The sequence below is a fragment of the Caretta caretta genome, chromosome 17 (genome assembly GCF_965140235.1).
Source record: "Caretta caretta isolate rCarCar2 chromosome 17, rCarCar1.hap1, whole genome shotgun sequence".
In the NCBI taxonomy this organism is placed as follows: Eukaryota; Metazoa; Chordata; order Testudines; family Cheloniidae; genus Caretta; species Caretta caretta.
In genome coordinates this window covers 181226-198498 of record NC_134222.1, presented here as the reverse complement: position 1 = coordinate 198498, position 17273 = coordinate 181226, and the positions used below count along the sequence as shown (strand labels likewise).

The 17273-nt window shown below is 44.0% G+C and overlaps 1 protein-coding gene across 7 annotated transcripts in view; it reads left to right on the top strand.

The window, feature by feature from the left end:
• MYO1C (myosin IC) overlaps positions 1-17273 on the top strand; it is a 133293-nt gene that overhangs the window by 86945 nt on the left and 29075 nt on the right. For all 7 annotated transcript variants that reach the window (XM_075120670.1, XM_048824263.2, XM_048824260.2 and 4 more), the window contains 5 exons: positions 1404-1495; positions 6509-6603; positions 6856-6902; positions 7220-7300; positions 7499-7604. In XM_075120670.1, coding sequence (XP_074976771.1) covers positions 1404-1495; positions 6509-6603; positions 6856-6902; positions 7220-7300; positions 7499-7604 — 421 coding nt within the window. The remainder of the gene's footprint in view (positions 1-1403; positions 1496-6508; positions 6604-6855; positions 6903-7219; positions 7301-7498; positions 7605-17273) is intronic.

Here is a 17273-nt window from a genome sequence, read left to right as displayed (position 1 = left end):
TAGACCTTATCTCGTGCAAGGTTTATTCATTAGTCAGCCACCAGATGTGTGTGTGGCTAATTATCAGGCTCTCCTCTCCATTGGAGCTGGGATAAGCTGTCTCCATTTCTGGACAAGCTACCACAGGACCATTGAGAGGAGCTGAGAGCCATTATGACTGAGGGGCATTGGATAGCCCACACTTCCCTATAGGCTGCACTGGATATGTCTGACACCACGTTGTGTACTGTGGCTATATTGGTGACAATGAGGTGGTCTCCCTGGCTCCAGTCCTAGGAAATCCCCAGGGAGGAACAAATAACAACCAAGGACCTTTACTTTGAAGGCAGTGAACTTCTTAATTCTAAAATTAAGACCCTCTTTTTTTTTTTTTTTAAAGAAGACCCCCAGGGACAATGTGTCTTCACTGGGTCTGCATTTTTCCATCCCCCAAAAAGGAAGGAAACAAAACAGCAAGCTTGCTTCAGGTAGCATCCTTGTACTGGTATTTTCAATTCTAGAGAACTTCTGAGTTGCCTTAGTGTCCTCTACTAGTTCAGTGGCATCATCCTGTACTGCAAACTTGTGAAGCAACTACCAGGGCTTTGCTGCAGATATATTCTCTAAACACTATAAATAATGTACTCATGCCAGTTAAGCAGGGCTCAGTAGGAGCATTTTGCAGGCTGTTGTTGGATGCTAAACCCCCTCCTGTATTGCTGTTCTGAATGCAAAGCAACCAGCCAACTAGTGATAGGTAGGTTAGGTGGCAGTTGAGGATAAGTAGATCTTGCTTTATCTATTTATAAAAAACAAAAACATGTAAATGTGTATAGAAACTGTATATATTTAACTGTTTTCCTCTTCTCCCTTTGGAGGTCACTTGTATTCTTAGGTTGTCAGCAATTGAAGCAGGAAATGTCTTTTTGTGTATTTTTACAAGCAAAATGGGGCACTTATTACAGTTACGGGCACTGCTGTAATACTAGCTCTAAATAATAATGTTATATATTCTTGCTTAACTGGCACAGAAAACTGAAGGGCAAACCTGATCAGTTTCTTTCTTTGAGACCTCCTAAACCAGTCTAAATTCCTTTCTTTTTTAGAATCAATTCTGTACATAGATTAGAGTTTCAGAGCTTGATCTGACTTCATTTTATGGTCAGATTTTAATTGTTCTGCTCTTGAAAACTCAACTGAACTGTGGGAGCAGGCAAGTTCTTCGTACATAGGGAGACCACCTCTCACCAAAAGTCAAACCGTACTTGTCTTCTTCTGCTGGCCGGAAAGAATCTAAAAGTCTAACTAGTCTCCAGGAAGAAAAAAATTCTCCTTTTCAACCCAGCAGTTGTTTATTATGTGAGTGAATTAGGCAGCCTCTCTAGTACAAGTATTGCTGTGTTTGCTGATTTCTCTCTCTATAGGATGAGGAGTGTCTGAGACCTGGGGATGCCACAGATATGACATTTTTGGAGAAGCTAGAGGAAACGGTGAAGAATCATCCTCATTTTCTCACGTGAGTGTTCAAGTAGCTGTTGCTAGTTTTGTCTTTGTGAGGAGGGACACAATACAGAATAAAGCTAATGGGTTTTAAATATACCCAGTCTCTGCTGTACCTGTTAGTGTATTTGTATTACAGTAGCATGCAGAGGTCCCAGTCATAGTGGGCCCCCATTGTGCTGGGAAGTGCAAAAAAGCAAAAGATACTTGCTGTCCCAAAGAGCTTAGATTCTAAGGCTAGGTCTACACTACAGCCAGTATCGAAGCTCTGAGATCAATCCACCGGTGATTGATTCAGTGGGTCTAGTGAAGACCCACCAAATCAACAGCAGATCACTCTCCAGTTGACCTCTGTACTCTACCCCCGACAAGAAGAGTAAGGTAAGTCGACGGGAGAGTTTCTGCTGTCAACCCCCTGCGGTGTAGACCCCATGGTAACTTGACATAAGATATGTTGACTCCAGCTACGTTATTCACATAGCTGGCGTTGCATAGCATAGGTCGACTTATCGCAGTAGTGTAGACATAGCCTCTGTTAACACAACAGAATAAGTGAGTATAACTAACAAAAATGAAGCTAAAAAGAGAAAAGAATAGTAGTGATGTTATTGTGGAAGTCTGTTATAGACCATCAAATGAAGAAGAGGAAGTGGATGAGACATTCTTCAAATAACAAGGAGTCCGGTGGCACCTTAAAGACTAACAGATTTATTTGGGCATAAGCTTTTGTGCATAAAAAGCCCACTTTTTCAGATGCATGGAGTGAAAATTACGGATGCAGGCATAAATATACTGGCACATGAAGAGAAGGGCTTTTTATGCACGAAAGCCCAAATAAATCTGTTAGTCTTTAAGGTGCCACCGGACTCCTCATTGTTTTTGTGGATATAGACTAACATGGCTACCCCTCTGATATTCTTCAAATAGGTAACAAGATTAGCTAACACACACGAGCTAGTATTAATGGGGAATTTTAACTTCCTTGATATCTGTTGGAAGACTAGTACGGTCAAATGTAAGAATAGAATCATAGAAATGTAGGACTGAAAGGCAACTCAGTAGGTCATCTAGTCCAGTCCCCTGCACTGAGGCAGGACTAAGTCTTATCTGGACTATTTCACAAAGCTGAAAACAATTATGGACCAAATCAACTAGGAGGAAGAATTTAATCAGGAAAATATGAATGATAATTGAGAATCATTTAAGAACACCTTACTAGATGCCCCAAAACCACAATCCCATGATCAAGGAAGAAGGCTATGCTGGTTAAAAATAGAACTTGGATTAGAGGGGAAGTGAAGGTAGCTGTAAATGCGCCCACACATGCACGTGTGCACACAGTTGATAGTAATGACTATAAATCAGAAATTAAGAATTGTAGACTATTGATAAGGGAAGCCAAGGGACACAAGGAGAACATATGCCAGCATAATCAAGGACAATAAAAAGGTGTTTTTAAATTCTGACAATGATATTGGTCCTTTACTAGATGGAAGTGGTAGAACTATCAATAATGCGGAAAAGGCAGAAATGTTCAATACATTTATTTTCTGTATTTGGGGGGAAAAAACATCTGATGCAATCTCGTCACACGGTGATGGTATGACTAGTATGACTGGAGGATGTTAAACATCTGATGCAATCTCGTCACATGCTGATGGTATGACTAGTATGACTGGAGGATGTTAAACAGAAGCTATTAAAGTCAGACATTTTAAAATCAGATGGTCCAGATAACTTGCATCAAGAGTTCTAAAAGAGGTAGCTGAGGAGCTAACTGGACCATTAATGTTGATTTTCAATATGTCTGGTTAAGTTCCAGAATACTGGAAGATAGCTAATGTTGTTCCAGTTTTTAAAAAGGATAAACTGGGTGACCCGGATAATTATAGTCCTCTTGGTCTGATATTGCTCCCAGGCAAGATAATGGAGTGATTGACACGGGACTTGATTAATAATGAACTAAAGAGGGGTAATGAATTAATGCAAATCAACATGGATTAATGGAAAATAGATCTTGTCAAACTAACTTGATATCTTTTCTTGATGAGATTACAAGTTTGGTTGATAAAAGTAATAGTGTTGATGTAATATACTTAGACTTCTGTAGAGTTTTTGAGTTGGTACTGTATGACATTTTGATGAAAAAATAGAATGATATTAAATTACCATGGCACACATTAAATAAATTAAAAACTGGCTAACTGATAAGTCTCAAAATGTAACTGTCAACAGGGAATTGTCATGAAGCATGTCTGTTTCCAGTGGTGTCCTCCAGGGATCAAATCTTGGCCCAATACTATTTAATATCTTTATCAATTATTTGGTAGAAAACATAAAATCATCACTGAGTTTGCAGATGACACCAGAACTGGGGGAGTGGTAAATAAAGAAGAGGGCAGGTCACTGATTCAGAATGATCTAGCTCACTTGGTAAACTGGGCGCAAGCAAACAGTGTGTGTTTTTTAATATGGGTAAATGTGTAAAACTGGGAAGAAAGAATGTAGGCCATACTTACAGGATATATCCTGTAAGTTCTTTGTATGTGTAGGGGATATCAGAAAGTTGAGGAAACATCTAGAAGGTCATCCATTTTGGATCTGGTTTTGACCAACAGGGATAAATTAGTTGCGAACACAAAGGTGGTTGGGAACTTGGGAGGAAGTGATCATAATCTGATAGGATTCAAGAGCCTAAGGAAAGGAGGACATTTGAACAACAGAACAAGGACACTGGACTTCAAAAAGGCAGACTTCAACCAACTCCGAGAAATAGTAGGCACGACTCCATAGAGAGACCAATTAGGAAGAAAAGGAATTGAAGGGGGTTGGCATTTCCTAAAAGATGTAATACTAGAAGCTCAACATCAAGTAATTCCTATTCAGAGAAGAGATAAGTGCCTTTAGATATCTAAAAACCCAAATGGATACATAGAGGAAATGGAAGGAGGGGAATGTCACTAAGGAAGTGGACATGAGAATAGCATGAGTGTGTTGGAACAAAATCAGGAAAACCAAGGCAAGGAATGAGTTGCAACTGGCAAGAAAAGTTAGAGACAACAAGAAGGGCTTCTACAAATATGTCATACAAAAAAGAAAGATCAGGGATGGCGTGGGTCTGCTGCTTAATGGAGAAGGTGAGCTGGTAACCACAGATGATAATAAGATGGAGCTGCTCAGTGCCTACTTTGCTTCAGTCTTCACACAAAAAAATAACATGACCGGAAGACTAACAAAGTTAGTAGAGACGATAAAAGGGAAGGGACGCAGCTCAGGATAAGTAAAAAACACATCAGAGATCTTCTGACTAAATTGAATTAATTCAAGTCAGCAGGGCCTGATCCTGTTCATCCCAGGGTGCTGAAGGAATTAGCTGAAGAAATCTCAAAGCCACTGGCAATAATATTTACAAACTCATGGATGACAGTAGAGGTCCTGGAGAGCTGGAGAAAGCTAATGTAGTACCCATCTTTAAAAAGGGGGGAAAGGAGGAGCTATAGAAATTGTAGACCAGTCAGCCTGACCTCAATACCTGGGAAGCTAACTAGAGCAATATACAAAATATACAATTTGCAAATATAGGGAGGATGAAGGGGTGATCACTAGCAGCCAACATAGATTTGCGAAGAACAAATCATGCCAAGCCAGATTGATTTCATTCTTTGACAAGGTAATTGGTTTGGTGGATAGGGGGAATGCGGTGGACATAGTACAAGCGGACTTCAGCAAGGCTTTTGACATAGTCCCACATGACATTCTCATAAGTAAACTGGAGAAATGCAGGTGGTTCTTCAAGTGTTTGTTCATGTCAGTTCCAATCAGGTGTGTGCGTGCTGCGTGCACGACAGCTGGAAGATTTTTCCCCTAGCAGTATCCATAGAGTTGGCCTGGGAGCCCTCTGGAGTCATGCCTTCATGGCGCCCAATATAGGGCCCTGCTGACCCAACCTCCACTCAGTTCCTTCTTACCACCTGTGATGGCTAGCTGGAACTCCCTACCGCTCTTGCCTCGACAAGTGCGTGCTTTGCAGTGTCTCTCTCCTCATGTACTTAGTTAGATTTAGCAGCACAGTAGTTTATAGTTAGTGTGGGTTTTCTTACAAGTTTCCTTTGGGGGGTCTTTCTCTCCGACATTTTTCCCTGGCACCATGGTATGCCTTGGTCTCCGGGCTTTAAACCATGATTGGACTGTGGTAGGTTTATGCCAAGAAGTGACCCGCACTTGTCATGCCTTAAGTGTCTGGACGAGGGGCATCTCAGAGACCACTGTAAAATCTGTAAGGGTTTTCACCCCAGGATCCTTATGGACAGAGAGCAGCACCTCCGAGTCCTACTTATGGAGGCAGGTCTTCGGCCTCCACACAAATTTTGTAGGTTTTCGGTCCCTAATTTTACCCTTCAGGTTGCTTTATCTCCATTTCATAGAATCATAGGTGTGGAAGGGACCTTGAGAGGTCATCTAGTCCAGTCCCCTGCATTCATAACAGAACTAAGTATTATCTAGACCATCCCTGACAAGTGTTTGTCTAACCTGTGCTTAAAATTTTTAGAATAGTAATTTTAAAAACTGCAACACCAATAAGCCAGGTTTTTTCAGTCATCCCTGAACCATTTCATATTCTCAATTCAAGGTCTGAATGGCATCATCCTTGTGACATTCTCCCAGAGTGGGTTCCCTGATAACTTAATCTCTGTTGCCAGAAACCTTAAGGTCTCTGGCCTGCTGTCTCCAGTGCAATTTCACATGCACACAGAGTTTGACCCCCTTTCCTCTAAAAAGTTAATCACTTTGGAACAAGTCCAAATATTTTTCTGGGACTAGAGTGATAGTTGCTGATCTGTGGCTCCCATTTACCTTAGTATTGCTGTTCCTAGAGAGAAACACAGTGTCAGCTTGCCTGTTTTCCTCTGGTCCCATCCCTCTGTCAAGAGCTGTGGTGGTTCTGTACTTAGCATCAGTAGTAATTGTAGATGAATCCTATTTGAGGCTAGTATCTTCTCCCCATTAAGCCTTTTTGCTTTCTCCCCAGACACAAGCTGGCTGACCAGAAGACTCGGAAGTCTTTAGGCCGAGAAGAGTTCCGTCTCTTGCACTATGCTGGAGAGGTCACCTACAGTGTCACAGGTAAATGTTACACAACAAGTACACCATTGCCTGACACCAGGGTCACTTACCGTCCCCATTTTCCCCCACTTCAGACAGTTACACTTCCTTTTTCTCCTCCTATCTCCTGCCATTCAGATTAATACATTCACATAATATCTAAATATGTAATTTGATTAATCAAATTACTTTTCCAGCTCAAGGTCCTGCCTTACTGGGGAGGATTTCCCATGAAACAGCCACAGCAGATTGAGTTGTTTTGTTTTTCTCTAGGTTTTCTGGATAAAAACAATGACCTTCTATTTCGGAACCTGAAGGAGGTGAGTGTCGATCGAGAACTGCCTGTTTTGTGGAGTATTGTAAAGGATCAAGTTGCGAATGGAGTGGGCTGTGAAGGTACCATCTCTGTCTTGGACCTTTCAATCTTCAGGATGCATTGTTCACATGGGTACACTATGTAAAAAGAGGCCCCAGAGTTTGTTTTATCATTGGTGTTTATCATAGAAATTAGAGACAGAAAAGACAAACTGGGTCTCATCTGTTCTCCTGCCAACTCCCAAAAATACACATTCTAGTACTTTGTCCAGTCCGCCTTTAAACAATTTTCATGCATTTGTCCTCTGCTGTTTCTTTCTAGACCATGTGCAACTCGGAGAATACTATCATAAATCATTGTTTTGAGAGGACTGAGTTGACAGATAAAAAGAGACCTGAAACGGTAAGAACACAATTGTTGGATTGAAGCATAGTCGTTTCCAATTACTGAAGATAATGTCTCCTTCTCTCTAACTTTGTGGTGTAAAAGGACTTCCATGATGTTTAAAGCTTTGATACTGAAAAATTTGTTCTTAGCCTTATGTGTGTGATGCAGTGTCACAAAAACTAGTCGTATCTGAGTCTTTCTTCTTTCTTCTAGGCGGCAACTCAGTTTAAGAACAGTCTGTCCAAACTAATGGAAATTCTGATGTCCAAGGAGCCATCATACATTCGCTGCATTAAACCTAATGATGCTAAACAAGCCGGTAAGGTTTTAGTGACTCTCTCTCTCTTGTCTGCTGCTTCAGGCAATTTCCAGTCTTTAGGAATGTGTAGGAAATTCACACCAAAAGTTATAACTTGAGAGCACAGATCAGGAAAAGATGCTGTCCAGATTCTGCTAAGATAAAATAATTGATTTGTAGAATGTCAAGATGGGTGAGGTAATATCTTTTACTGGACCAACTTTTGTTGGTGAAAGAGACAAGCTTGTGTCTATTCTGTATTCATGACGAATTCTTTTCTTGCCCTCATTGTAGCCATGACTCAGTCACTGGAGAAGTTCTGTCAGGGTGTAGAATGACCATCATCAACGTTCCGAGCCTCTCCATTCTGATTCTTTACCTAGTTTCTGTCTCATAAGAATCCAAAATAGTTATTAGGCTGCTTTATGGCCTGTGTTATACAGGAGGTCAGACAAGACGATCTAATGGTCCCCCTTCTGGCTTTAAAATCTATGAATCTGTTTTTTAAGCTTTGCTGTTTGTTGCTGACTGTTTATTGTCATCATATTAATAGTAATTTGAGTTTGGGTTTTATTGCCAGGGACTTTATTTTGCTTGGTGTTCTATCGCCAAACAAGAAATTCTCAATAAAATGTATTAAACATATATAAAAATAAAAGGGAAAACCATTAAAACTTGTCACTGTTAAAAAATTGAAGCATAATTCAATTCTTCATTTTAACAGGCTTTCTTATTCTTCTTCTTTCTCCTCTCCCATTGTCATAGCATCTTTTAAAGGGAAACTCTTGCTTAAAAGTCTCTTAAATGGCATCAAGTATCCTTGTTGAGGAAAGAATCCATTTCAGGTGGTATCTCTGATATTTTGTCATTGGTGCTGTTTCTTTTTAAGACAAAACATGTCAAACATACAAAGGGAAAGAGAGAAAAGAATAGCAACAGATAGAAAAATGCAACTTCTGTTCTTGGTGCTTGCAGTTCAGTTACGGGAAGATCATAGGCACAGCACATGGCCCAATTAGGCACTGCTGCTAGGTAAGAATTGCTGTTAGCTTAATGAACTGGTCACAGCAAAGTTCTGAGATGTGACTCTTCGCAACAGTTATTCAGGATATCGCTATAGAGATGTTGATGTTATCCAGTTTTCCCTTCTTGTGTGGTCTTGTCAGAATGTCTTCTAGGCTCAGGAAATAGAAGGCCCAGTGTTGTGATAATAAATCCCCAAACCTCCATGTGTGGTGGTGGTGATCCTGGTGGGAATGCCAGTGCTGGTGATAGAGTGGATAAAAATTGATTATTTTTTATTTAAATCAAATAAGGTTTATTTGTTAAAACTAAATCTATTTAAAATAAAATTTAAAACTGACCACCTATATCAAAGCATAATTTATGATAAATTAAAATAATTTAAATACAAAAATATTATTAAGCAATACATAATTGCTACCAAGTTTTAAAGAGGATTCAACCACTGAACTACAGGAAGTCACTGGCTAAGCTCCTGGAACCAAAGTTTCTTCTTCAAGAGATGTCCCTGTGGGTGCTCCACTTCATAGAATCATAGAATATAAGGGTTGGAAGGGACCCCAGAAGGTCATCTAGTCCAACCCCCTGCTCGAAGCAGGACCAATTCCCAGTTAAATCATCCCAGCCAGGGCTTTGTCAAGCCTGACCTTAAAAACCTCTAAGGAAGGAGATTCTACCACCTCCCTAGGTAACGCATTCCAGTGTCTCACCACCCTCTTAGTGAAAAAGTTTTTCCTAATATCCAATCTAAACCTCCCCCACTGCAGCTTGAGACCATTACTCCTCGTTCTGTCATCTGATACCATTGAGAACAGTCTAGAGCCATCCTCTTTGGACCCCCCTTTCAGGTAGTTGAAAGCAGCTATCAAATCCCCCCTCATTCTTCTCTTCTGCAGGCTAAACAATCCCAGCTCCCTCAGCCTCTCCTCATAAGTCATGTGTTCCAGACCCCTAATCATTTTTGTTGCCCTTCGCTGGACTCTCTCCAATTTATCCACATCCTTCTTGAAGTGTGGGGCCCAAAACTGGACCTTCAGGTCAAGGTGCGTCCCAGCGCCTTCAATTGGAAATTTCTCCAGCAGTACCCCTACGGGCTGTCAGTGTTTGAATAGCGCATGCATAACCTGGGCTCCTCAGTTCCTTCTCTACCATCCCGGGTTAGAGACGGAGTTCAGCAGTGCTCTTTGAGATTAGCTAGTTAGTTTGTTTCTCAGTTCAGTTAGTTAGTTTTTAGTCATTAGAATTACTATTTAGATAAGTTACATTAGCTGTTACAGGCACCGTCCTTTGATCTTAAAAAAACAAGCGGTTACAGACATGCCTGGCTCCCCAGGCTTCAAGAGATGTGCCTCCTGTAATGATGCCATCCCCATCTTGGATGGGCATTCACTGTGCGTACGCTGTTTGGGGGAGTCTCATGTACCCCAATAATGCATCCACTGTACCAAATTGAAAGCGCGGATCTGCAAGGACAGGGAGCTCAGGCTTAAAATGCTGCTCCTGGAAAACTCTCTCAATCCTGCTTCTGACACCTCTGTGACACCCTCCAGAGGCAAAGCAAAAGCAAAAAAAGGACCAGCTTCCTCCCCCCTCAGGAGCCGTTCCTCGGAGAAAAAGTTAAAAGGAGCTCTCCTGTCTCTGGTAACTCCTGCTCCGCGGCTCAGCACCTTTCACGCGGCAGGCACCTCAGGCACTGACCGTGAGTCGGCTGCCCCACTACATGGTGCTGAGGCTCAGGGCTTTCAGTTGCCCACCTCTTTCAGCTCTCCCTCGGCCACTTCTGCCAGTATGGTGCCTAGAGCTGCTATGGTGCCTAGAGCTGCTATGGTGCCGGCAATACAAGCGGTGGCTGCAGCACCATCCTTTGATCTTGTGGCTCCACTTTTACAGCCGCTGCTCTTGGCACCGAGCCTCCTGAGGTCTCCAGCCTCCATTGCAGTGCCTACCTCAGGGGCATCTACTCCGCGGAGCCAGCTTGCACCCCCGGGACACCCTTCGGTGCATCAGCAGATGCCCCAGCAGACTCTGCCTCCACTAGCTACACCGGCACCAACTCCTGGTCAGTCAGCTCCACCGCAGTTTTTACAGCCAGAGTAATTAAGGGTGTCCCATGCTCCTGAGTCTCCTCTTCTCAGCACCAGTCTATCACTGAGACCTTTAGCACCCTATCTTTAGCACCCTACCTTCAGTACTCCCCTACCACTTCAAGCTCCTCCAGTGAAGTGTGGGAGGAGGAAGAGGAATACAATGACCAGATGTTTTCCTCTCAATACTCTCCCCAGATTCAGTTACCTACAATTGGGAGACGTACTACCACATGATCTCCATATCCTCATGGCTATCCACACTGGTATGGCAATCCCTGGATGGGACCACCTATTCCGCCCCCCACCCCGGGGCAATGGCCATACTGTGGTCCATGGACCCACACCACACCACACTCAGGTGTTCCACGGGCTGCCCAGAGGAAAGCTGTCAGACCCTCCCCACTGCCGGCTCTCACTGAAACCCAGATAAGACCTGACATGGCCGCCACCCCTACAGAGGACACGGCCCCGCACACCTCCTCTACAGCGATAACACCATAAGACACGATGGTACTCCCGCCACTAATGAGCTCGCCCACTTTCAAGAGTTGTTTCAGAAGGTAGCAGAGGAACTCAAGATTACCCTGGAAGAGGTACCTGAAACACACCATGAGCTTACTGACATCCTGCAAGCTACGACCTCCTCCAAAATAGCCCTACCAATTAATGGTGCCATTATGGAACCTGCTAAAACTATTCGGCAGATCCCAGCCACAATAACAGCCACTAGCAAGAGACTGGACCACAAATATTTTGTCCCATCTAAGGGTTTTGAGTTTCTATTTATGCACTCCTCACCTAATTCCCTAGAGGTCGACATGGCCAATCAAAAAACAAATACCAACACTTCCGATCCACTCCATCAGACAAGATAACAAGAGACTGGACTCCTTAGGCTGCAAAGTGTATTCTTCTTCCACTTCGCAGTTTAGAGTAGCGAATTATGCAGTGTTCTTAGCAAAATATGACCACAAAAATTATGCTAAGGTAATGCAATTTATTGATGATGTGTCGGAGGATAAATGACAACAATTTAAAGCAGTGGTGTCCGAGGGCCAATTCATAGAATATCACGGTCGGAAGGGACCTCAGGAGGTCATCTAGTCCAACCCCCTGCTCAAAGCAGGACCAATCCCCAATTAAATCATCCCAGCCAGGGCTTTGTCAAGCATGACCTTAAAAAATTCTAAGGAAGGAGATTCTACCACCTCCCTAGGTAACGCATTCCAGTGTTTCACCACCCTCCTAGTGAAAAAGTTTTTCCTCATATCCAACCTAAACCTCCCCCACTGCAACTTGAGACCATTACTCCTTGTCCTGTCATCTTCTACCACTGAGAATAGTCTAGAACCATCCTCTTTGGAACCACCTCTCAGGTAGTTGAAAGCAGCTATCAAATCCCCCCTCATTCTTCTCTTCTGCAGACTAAACAATCCCAGTTCCCTCAGCCTTTCCTCATAAGTCATGTGTTCCAGACCCCTAATAATTTTTGTTGCCCTTCGCTGGACTCTCTCCAATTTATCCACATCCTTCTTGTAGTGTGGGGCCCAAAACTGGACACAGTACTCCAGATGAGGCCTCACCAATGTCGAATAGAGGGGAATGATCACGTCCCTCGATCTGCTTGCTATGCCCCTACTTATACATCTCAAAATGCCATTGGCCTTCTTGGCAACAAGGGCACTCTGTTGACTCATATCCAGCTTCTTGTCCACTGTCACCCCTAGGTCCTTTTCCGCAGAACTGCTGCCTAGCCATTCGGTCCCTAGTCTGTAGCGGTGCATGGGATTCTTCCGTCCTAAGTGCAGGACCCTGCACTTATCCTTGTTGAACCTCATCAGATTTCTTTTGGCCCAATCCTCCAATTTGTCTAGGTCCCTCTGTATCCTATCCCTACCTGCCACCGTATCTACCACTCCTCCCAGTTTAGTATCATCCGCAAATTTGCTGAGAGTACAATCCACACCATCCTCCAGATCATTTATGAAGATATTGAACAAAACCGGCCCCAGGACCGACCCTTGGGGCACTCCACTTGATACCAGCTGCCAACTAGACATGGAGCCATTGATCACTACCCGTTGAGCCCGACAATCTAGCCAACTTTCTACCCATCTTATAATGCATTCATCCAGCCCATACTTCTTTAACTTGCTGACTAGAATACTGTGGGAGACCGTGTCAAAAGCTTTGCTAAAGTCAAGAAACAATACATCCACTGCTTTCTCTTCATCCACAGAACCAGTAATCTCATCATAGAAGGTGATTAGATTAGTCAGGCATGACCTCCCACGCAGCTCTTCAAGCTGCCCTTGATGCTGCGGACACAGCCGCCAGATCCACAGCCACGGCCTTCATCATGCGATGGGCCTCGTGGTTTGCTTCTTCCTCCATTCCAAAGTAGATACAGAATACAGTCAAAGATCTCCCCTTCGATCAAGACAAGCTCTTCGCCTCTATGACTAATGAGGTCCTTCACTCTGTGAAGGACTCGCGTGCCACACTCCGATCCTTAGGTATCCAAACACCTGCCTCAAAGAAGAGACAATATAGATATCAGCCATAACAACGACCGCATTACCATATCTTTGCGCAACATCTACCTTTAAGACAATATGATACACAACAACAACGGCATAGGCCCAGGAACCAACAACGTCGCCCTCCGCAAACAATGGCAAACCACCCTCCTAAGCCAAATAAACAAATTTGAAGTCTTGGTCGAGGGTATAGAAAACCTCGCACCCTCTTCAGCGCCAACTCCAACCAACCATTTCTTTGGACGCCATTTGTGTCCATTCTTGGCCAACCGGAAAACCATCACTACGGACAGATGGGTCCTGGAAATTATCAGATTGGGTTATGCCATCCCCTTCCTCTCCTTACGTCCCACCCACCCTGTCCCTCTTCAGGGACCCCTCTTATGAATAATTGCTCTATCAGGAGGTACAACACCTCATACATCTTGGAGCAATAGAGAAGGTACCCCTGCAACACAGAGGGAAAGGCTTTTACTCCCACTACTTCTTGGAAAAGAAAAACGGCGGTTGGCGCCCTATCCTTGATCTTCGATGTTTGAACAACTTTGTCAAGAAACAGAAATTCCAGATGGTTACTTTCCCAATGATAATTCCGACGCTGGAGCAAGGAGATTGGTTTTCAACCCACGACCTCCAAGACGCATATTTCCATGTCTCTATCCACCCTTCCCATTAACGTTTCCTCAGGTTTGCTGTGGGAGCACAACACTAACAATACAGAGTCCTCCCATTTAGCCTCTCCACCTCACCACATGTCTTCTCCAAGGTGCTAGCAGTTGTAATAGCACATCTCAGGAAAAAAGGAATCATCATATTTCCTCACCTGAATGATTGTCTGCTCAAGTCTCCCGCTCAGTTAGAAGCGAACCATGCAACTCTTGCAACCCTTCACTGCTTCTGCACCTTGGGCCTGCAAATAACTGAAAACAAATCTACTTCATCGGTGCCCACCTTGATTCCACCACTGGTCTTGCATCTCTTCCCCAGGACAGATTCCACACAATGGGCAACCTTATTACCCAGATATGTGTCAGCCCACAGACTACAGTCCAAGACTCCCTACAGCTCTTAGGACATATGGCTGCTTCCACATTTGTGGTTGCAAATGCTCGCCTTTACATGCGATGCCTTCAGGGTTGGCTAGCCACGGTATACAAACCAAACAAGCACAGGCTAAACAAGTTACTAACAATGCCCCAGAAAGTCAAGGACTCCCTTCTGTGGTGGACCTCTCCCGTTAACCTCTGCACCAGGATTCCCTTCCGACTAGATCCCCCTTCCATTACCATCACCACAGATACATCCCTCACAGGATAGGGAGCACACATCGGCCACCTCACCACTCAGGGCCTCTGGGGTGCTTCGGAAACCAAGCTTCATATAAATTTGCTAGAGCTCTGGGCCGTACGCAATGCCTGCCTCCATTTCCTTCCCATCATCCAAAACCTTCAAATTTTGATCGACAACATCACATGTTTTATGTCAACAGACGGGGGAGCCCGATCACACTCCCTCTGCACAGAGGAAGTAAAACTTTGGAACTGGTGTCTTCAACACAAGATCCATATCTCCGCCTCATACCTGCCAGGTTCTCAGAATAACACCGCAGACTAGCTCAGCTGATCGTTCTCCATACAGCACAAGTGGAAACTCAACGACACCATTCTTTCCAACATTTTCCAGACCTGGGGTTATCCCCAGCTGGATCTATTTGCAACAGCAACAAACAAAAAATGCCCAATATTCTGCCCCAGAGCAGGCCGGGGGAAACACTCTCACTGGGAGATGCCTTTATGTTCCCATGGTCCGAAACTCTCATATATGTGTTCCCACCAATGCCTCTATTGCACAGAGCAATTCAGAAGATACGAACAGACAGAGCCAACATCATTCTCATAGCCCCAGCATGGCCCAGACAACCGTGGTACCCCTTTCTCGTGCGCATGTCGGTCAAGCTACCCATTCCCCTTCCCCCACTCGGCAACCTCCTATTTCACCCTGACGTACAATGTCTCCACCTGAGGGCATGGCTGATCAATGGTTCTCTAATGCAGAGTTAACATTTTCGGACCAAGTGTGCACTGTCTTGCTACACAGCAGAACACACAAAACGCGCACGACCTACCTGCATAGATGGAAACGGTTCACATCTTGGTGTGCTGACAAACAGACCTCTCCAGTTTCTGCTTTACTCCCACTGATACTGGATTTCCTGTTACACCTTAAAACACCTGTCCCCTCTACGAGCCCACTCAAGGTCCATCTTGCAGCAATCACTGCCTTCCATCATAAGATTAGCAACGTTATGGTCTTTGCCCATCCAATCACCAAAAGGTTCCTGAACGGTATCCAGACGTTATACCCAGATGTGAAACCGCCTGTTGTACCTTGGGATTTACACCTAGTCCTGAAAGCCCTGATGGATAAACCCTTTGAACCAATGGTTACCTCCTCCTTTCTCCACCTCTCCATGAAGACCACCTTCCTCATAGCAATCACGTCTGCCAGATGAGTAGGAGAAATGGGGGCACTTATGGCAGACCCTCCGTATATCACATTCTTTCGCGATAAGGTCACACTCCACACGAATCCAAAGTTATTACCTAAGTTACACTCTTCCTTTCACCTCAGTGAACCTATACACCTCCCAACATTTCCCCCAAACCTCACGCTAACGCCTTTGAAACAACAATGCACACTCTTCATGTTCGCAGAGCATTATCCTTTTGCCTGGATAGAACAAAACCGTTTAGAAAACCCCCCAGACTTTTTCTCTCTTCTACTCAGCGTTCACAGGGAAATGCTATCTCTACACAGAGACTTTCCAAAAGGATTGCTGACTACATACGCCCTTGTTACCAACTCAGGCAAATACAACCTCCTACATCAATTAGATCACTCTACCAGCGCTGTCTCCACCTCCACGGCCTTTCTCTGTAATGTCCCACTGTCTGACATATGCAAGTCAGCTACCTGGGCATCAAACCTTACCTTCGCTAATCGCTACGCTCTCATCCACACTGCAGCGTCCGACACCAGCTTGGGTAGAGCTGTCTTGTTGTCAGCCTTCTTGCCTCATCCGAAATTCCAGCCATCCTAAGGGATACTGCTTTTCAGCCACTTGAAGTGGAGCACCCACAGGGACATCTCTCTCTCGAAGAGGAGGTTACTTACCCTGAGCAGTAACTGACGTTCTTCGTGATGCATGTCCCTATGGGTGCTCCACTACCTGCCCTCCTCCCCTCTACTTCGGAATTCATAATGTACTCCGTTGTAGAGAAGGAACTGAGGAACGGACTAAGGTCAGGCTTGACAAAGCCCTGGCTGGGATGATTTAAATGGGGATGGGTCCTGCTTTTGAGCAGGGGGTTGGACTAGATGACCTCCTGAGGTCCCTTCCAACCCTGCTAGTCTATGATTCTATGGGGAGCCCAGGCTGTGCACATGCTATTCCAACGCTGACAGCTCGAGAGGCAGGCACAGCGCATGTGCAGCCCGTAGGGGTACTGCTGGAGAAGTCTCCGATCGAAGGCGCTGGGACGCACCTTGACCTGACGTGGAGCACCCACAGGGACACTCATCTCGAAGAACGTCAGTTACTGCGCAGGGTGAGTAACCTCCTCTTGTTGAAGTACTAAACCAACTTTGGACAGCAGTAGCCTCTTCTGAAGGTGAAGAGAAAACACTTTCTTCATTCAGTTTATTCAGCTAGTTCAGTTCAATGACTAGTTGATTAAAAATTAAGAAACCAATTCGGAGTTGAAAAAGCAGGAAAGCATGTTTTCCTCTTCCAATCTATGAATAAAACTAGGTGGAAGAGAATGAGATCATCTAGTTCTAACATCTTGAAGGACATGGTGACCAGAAACAATCAGTTCATACAAAGGTAATTTTATTTTGTTAAAAAAATTAAAATGATGTTTTTTGTGCATTTTTCCATTGAATTTGAATTGCATTCAAACTGAGCTTGACACAAATCACAGGTAAAAGGTTAATCATTTAATAAATAGAAAATGGTAAATGATGTATTTCCTAACATA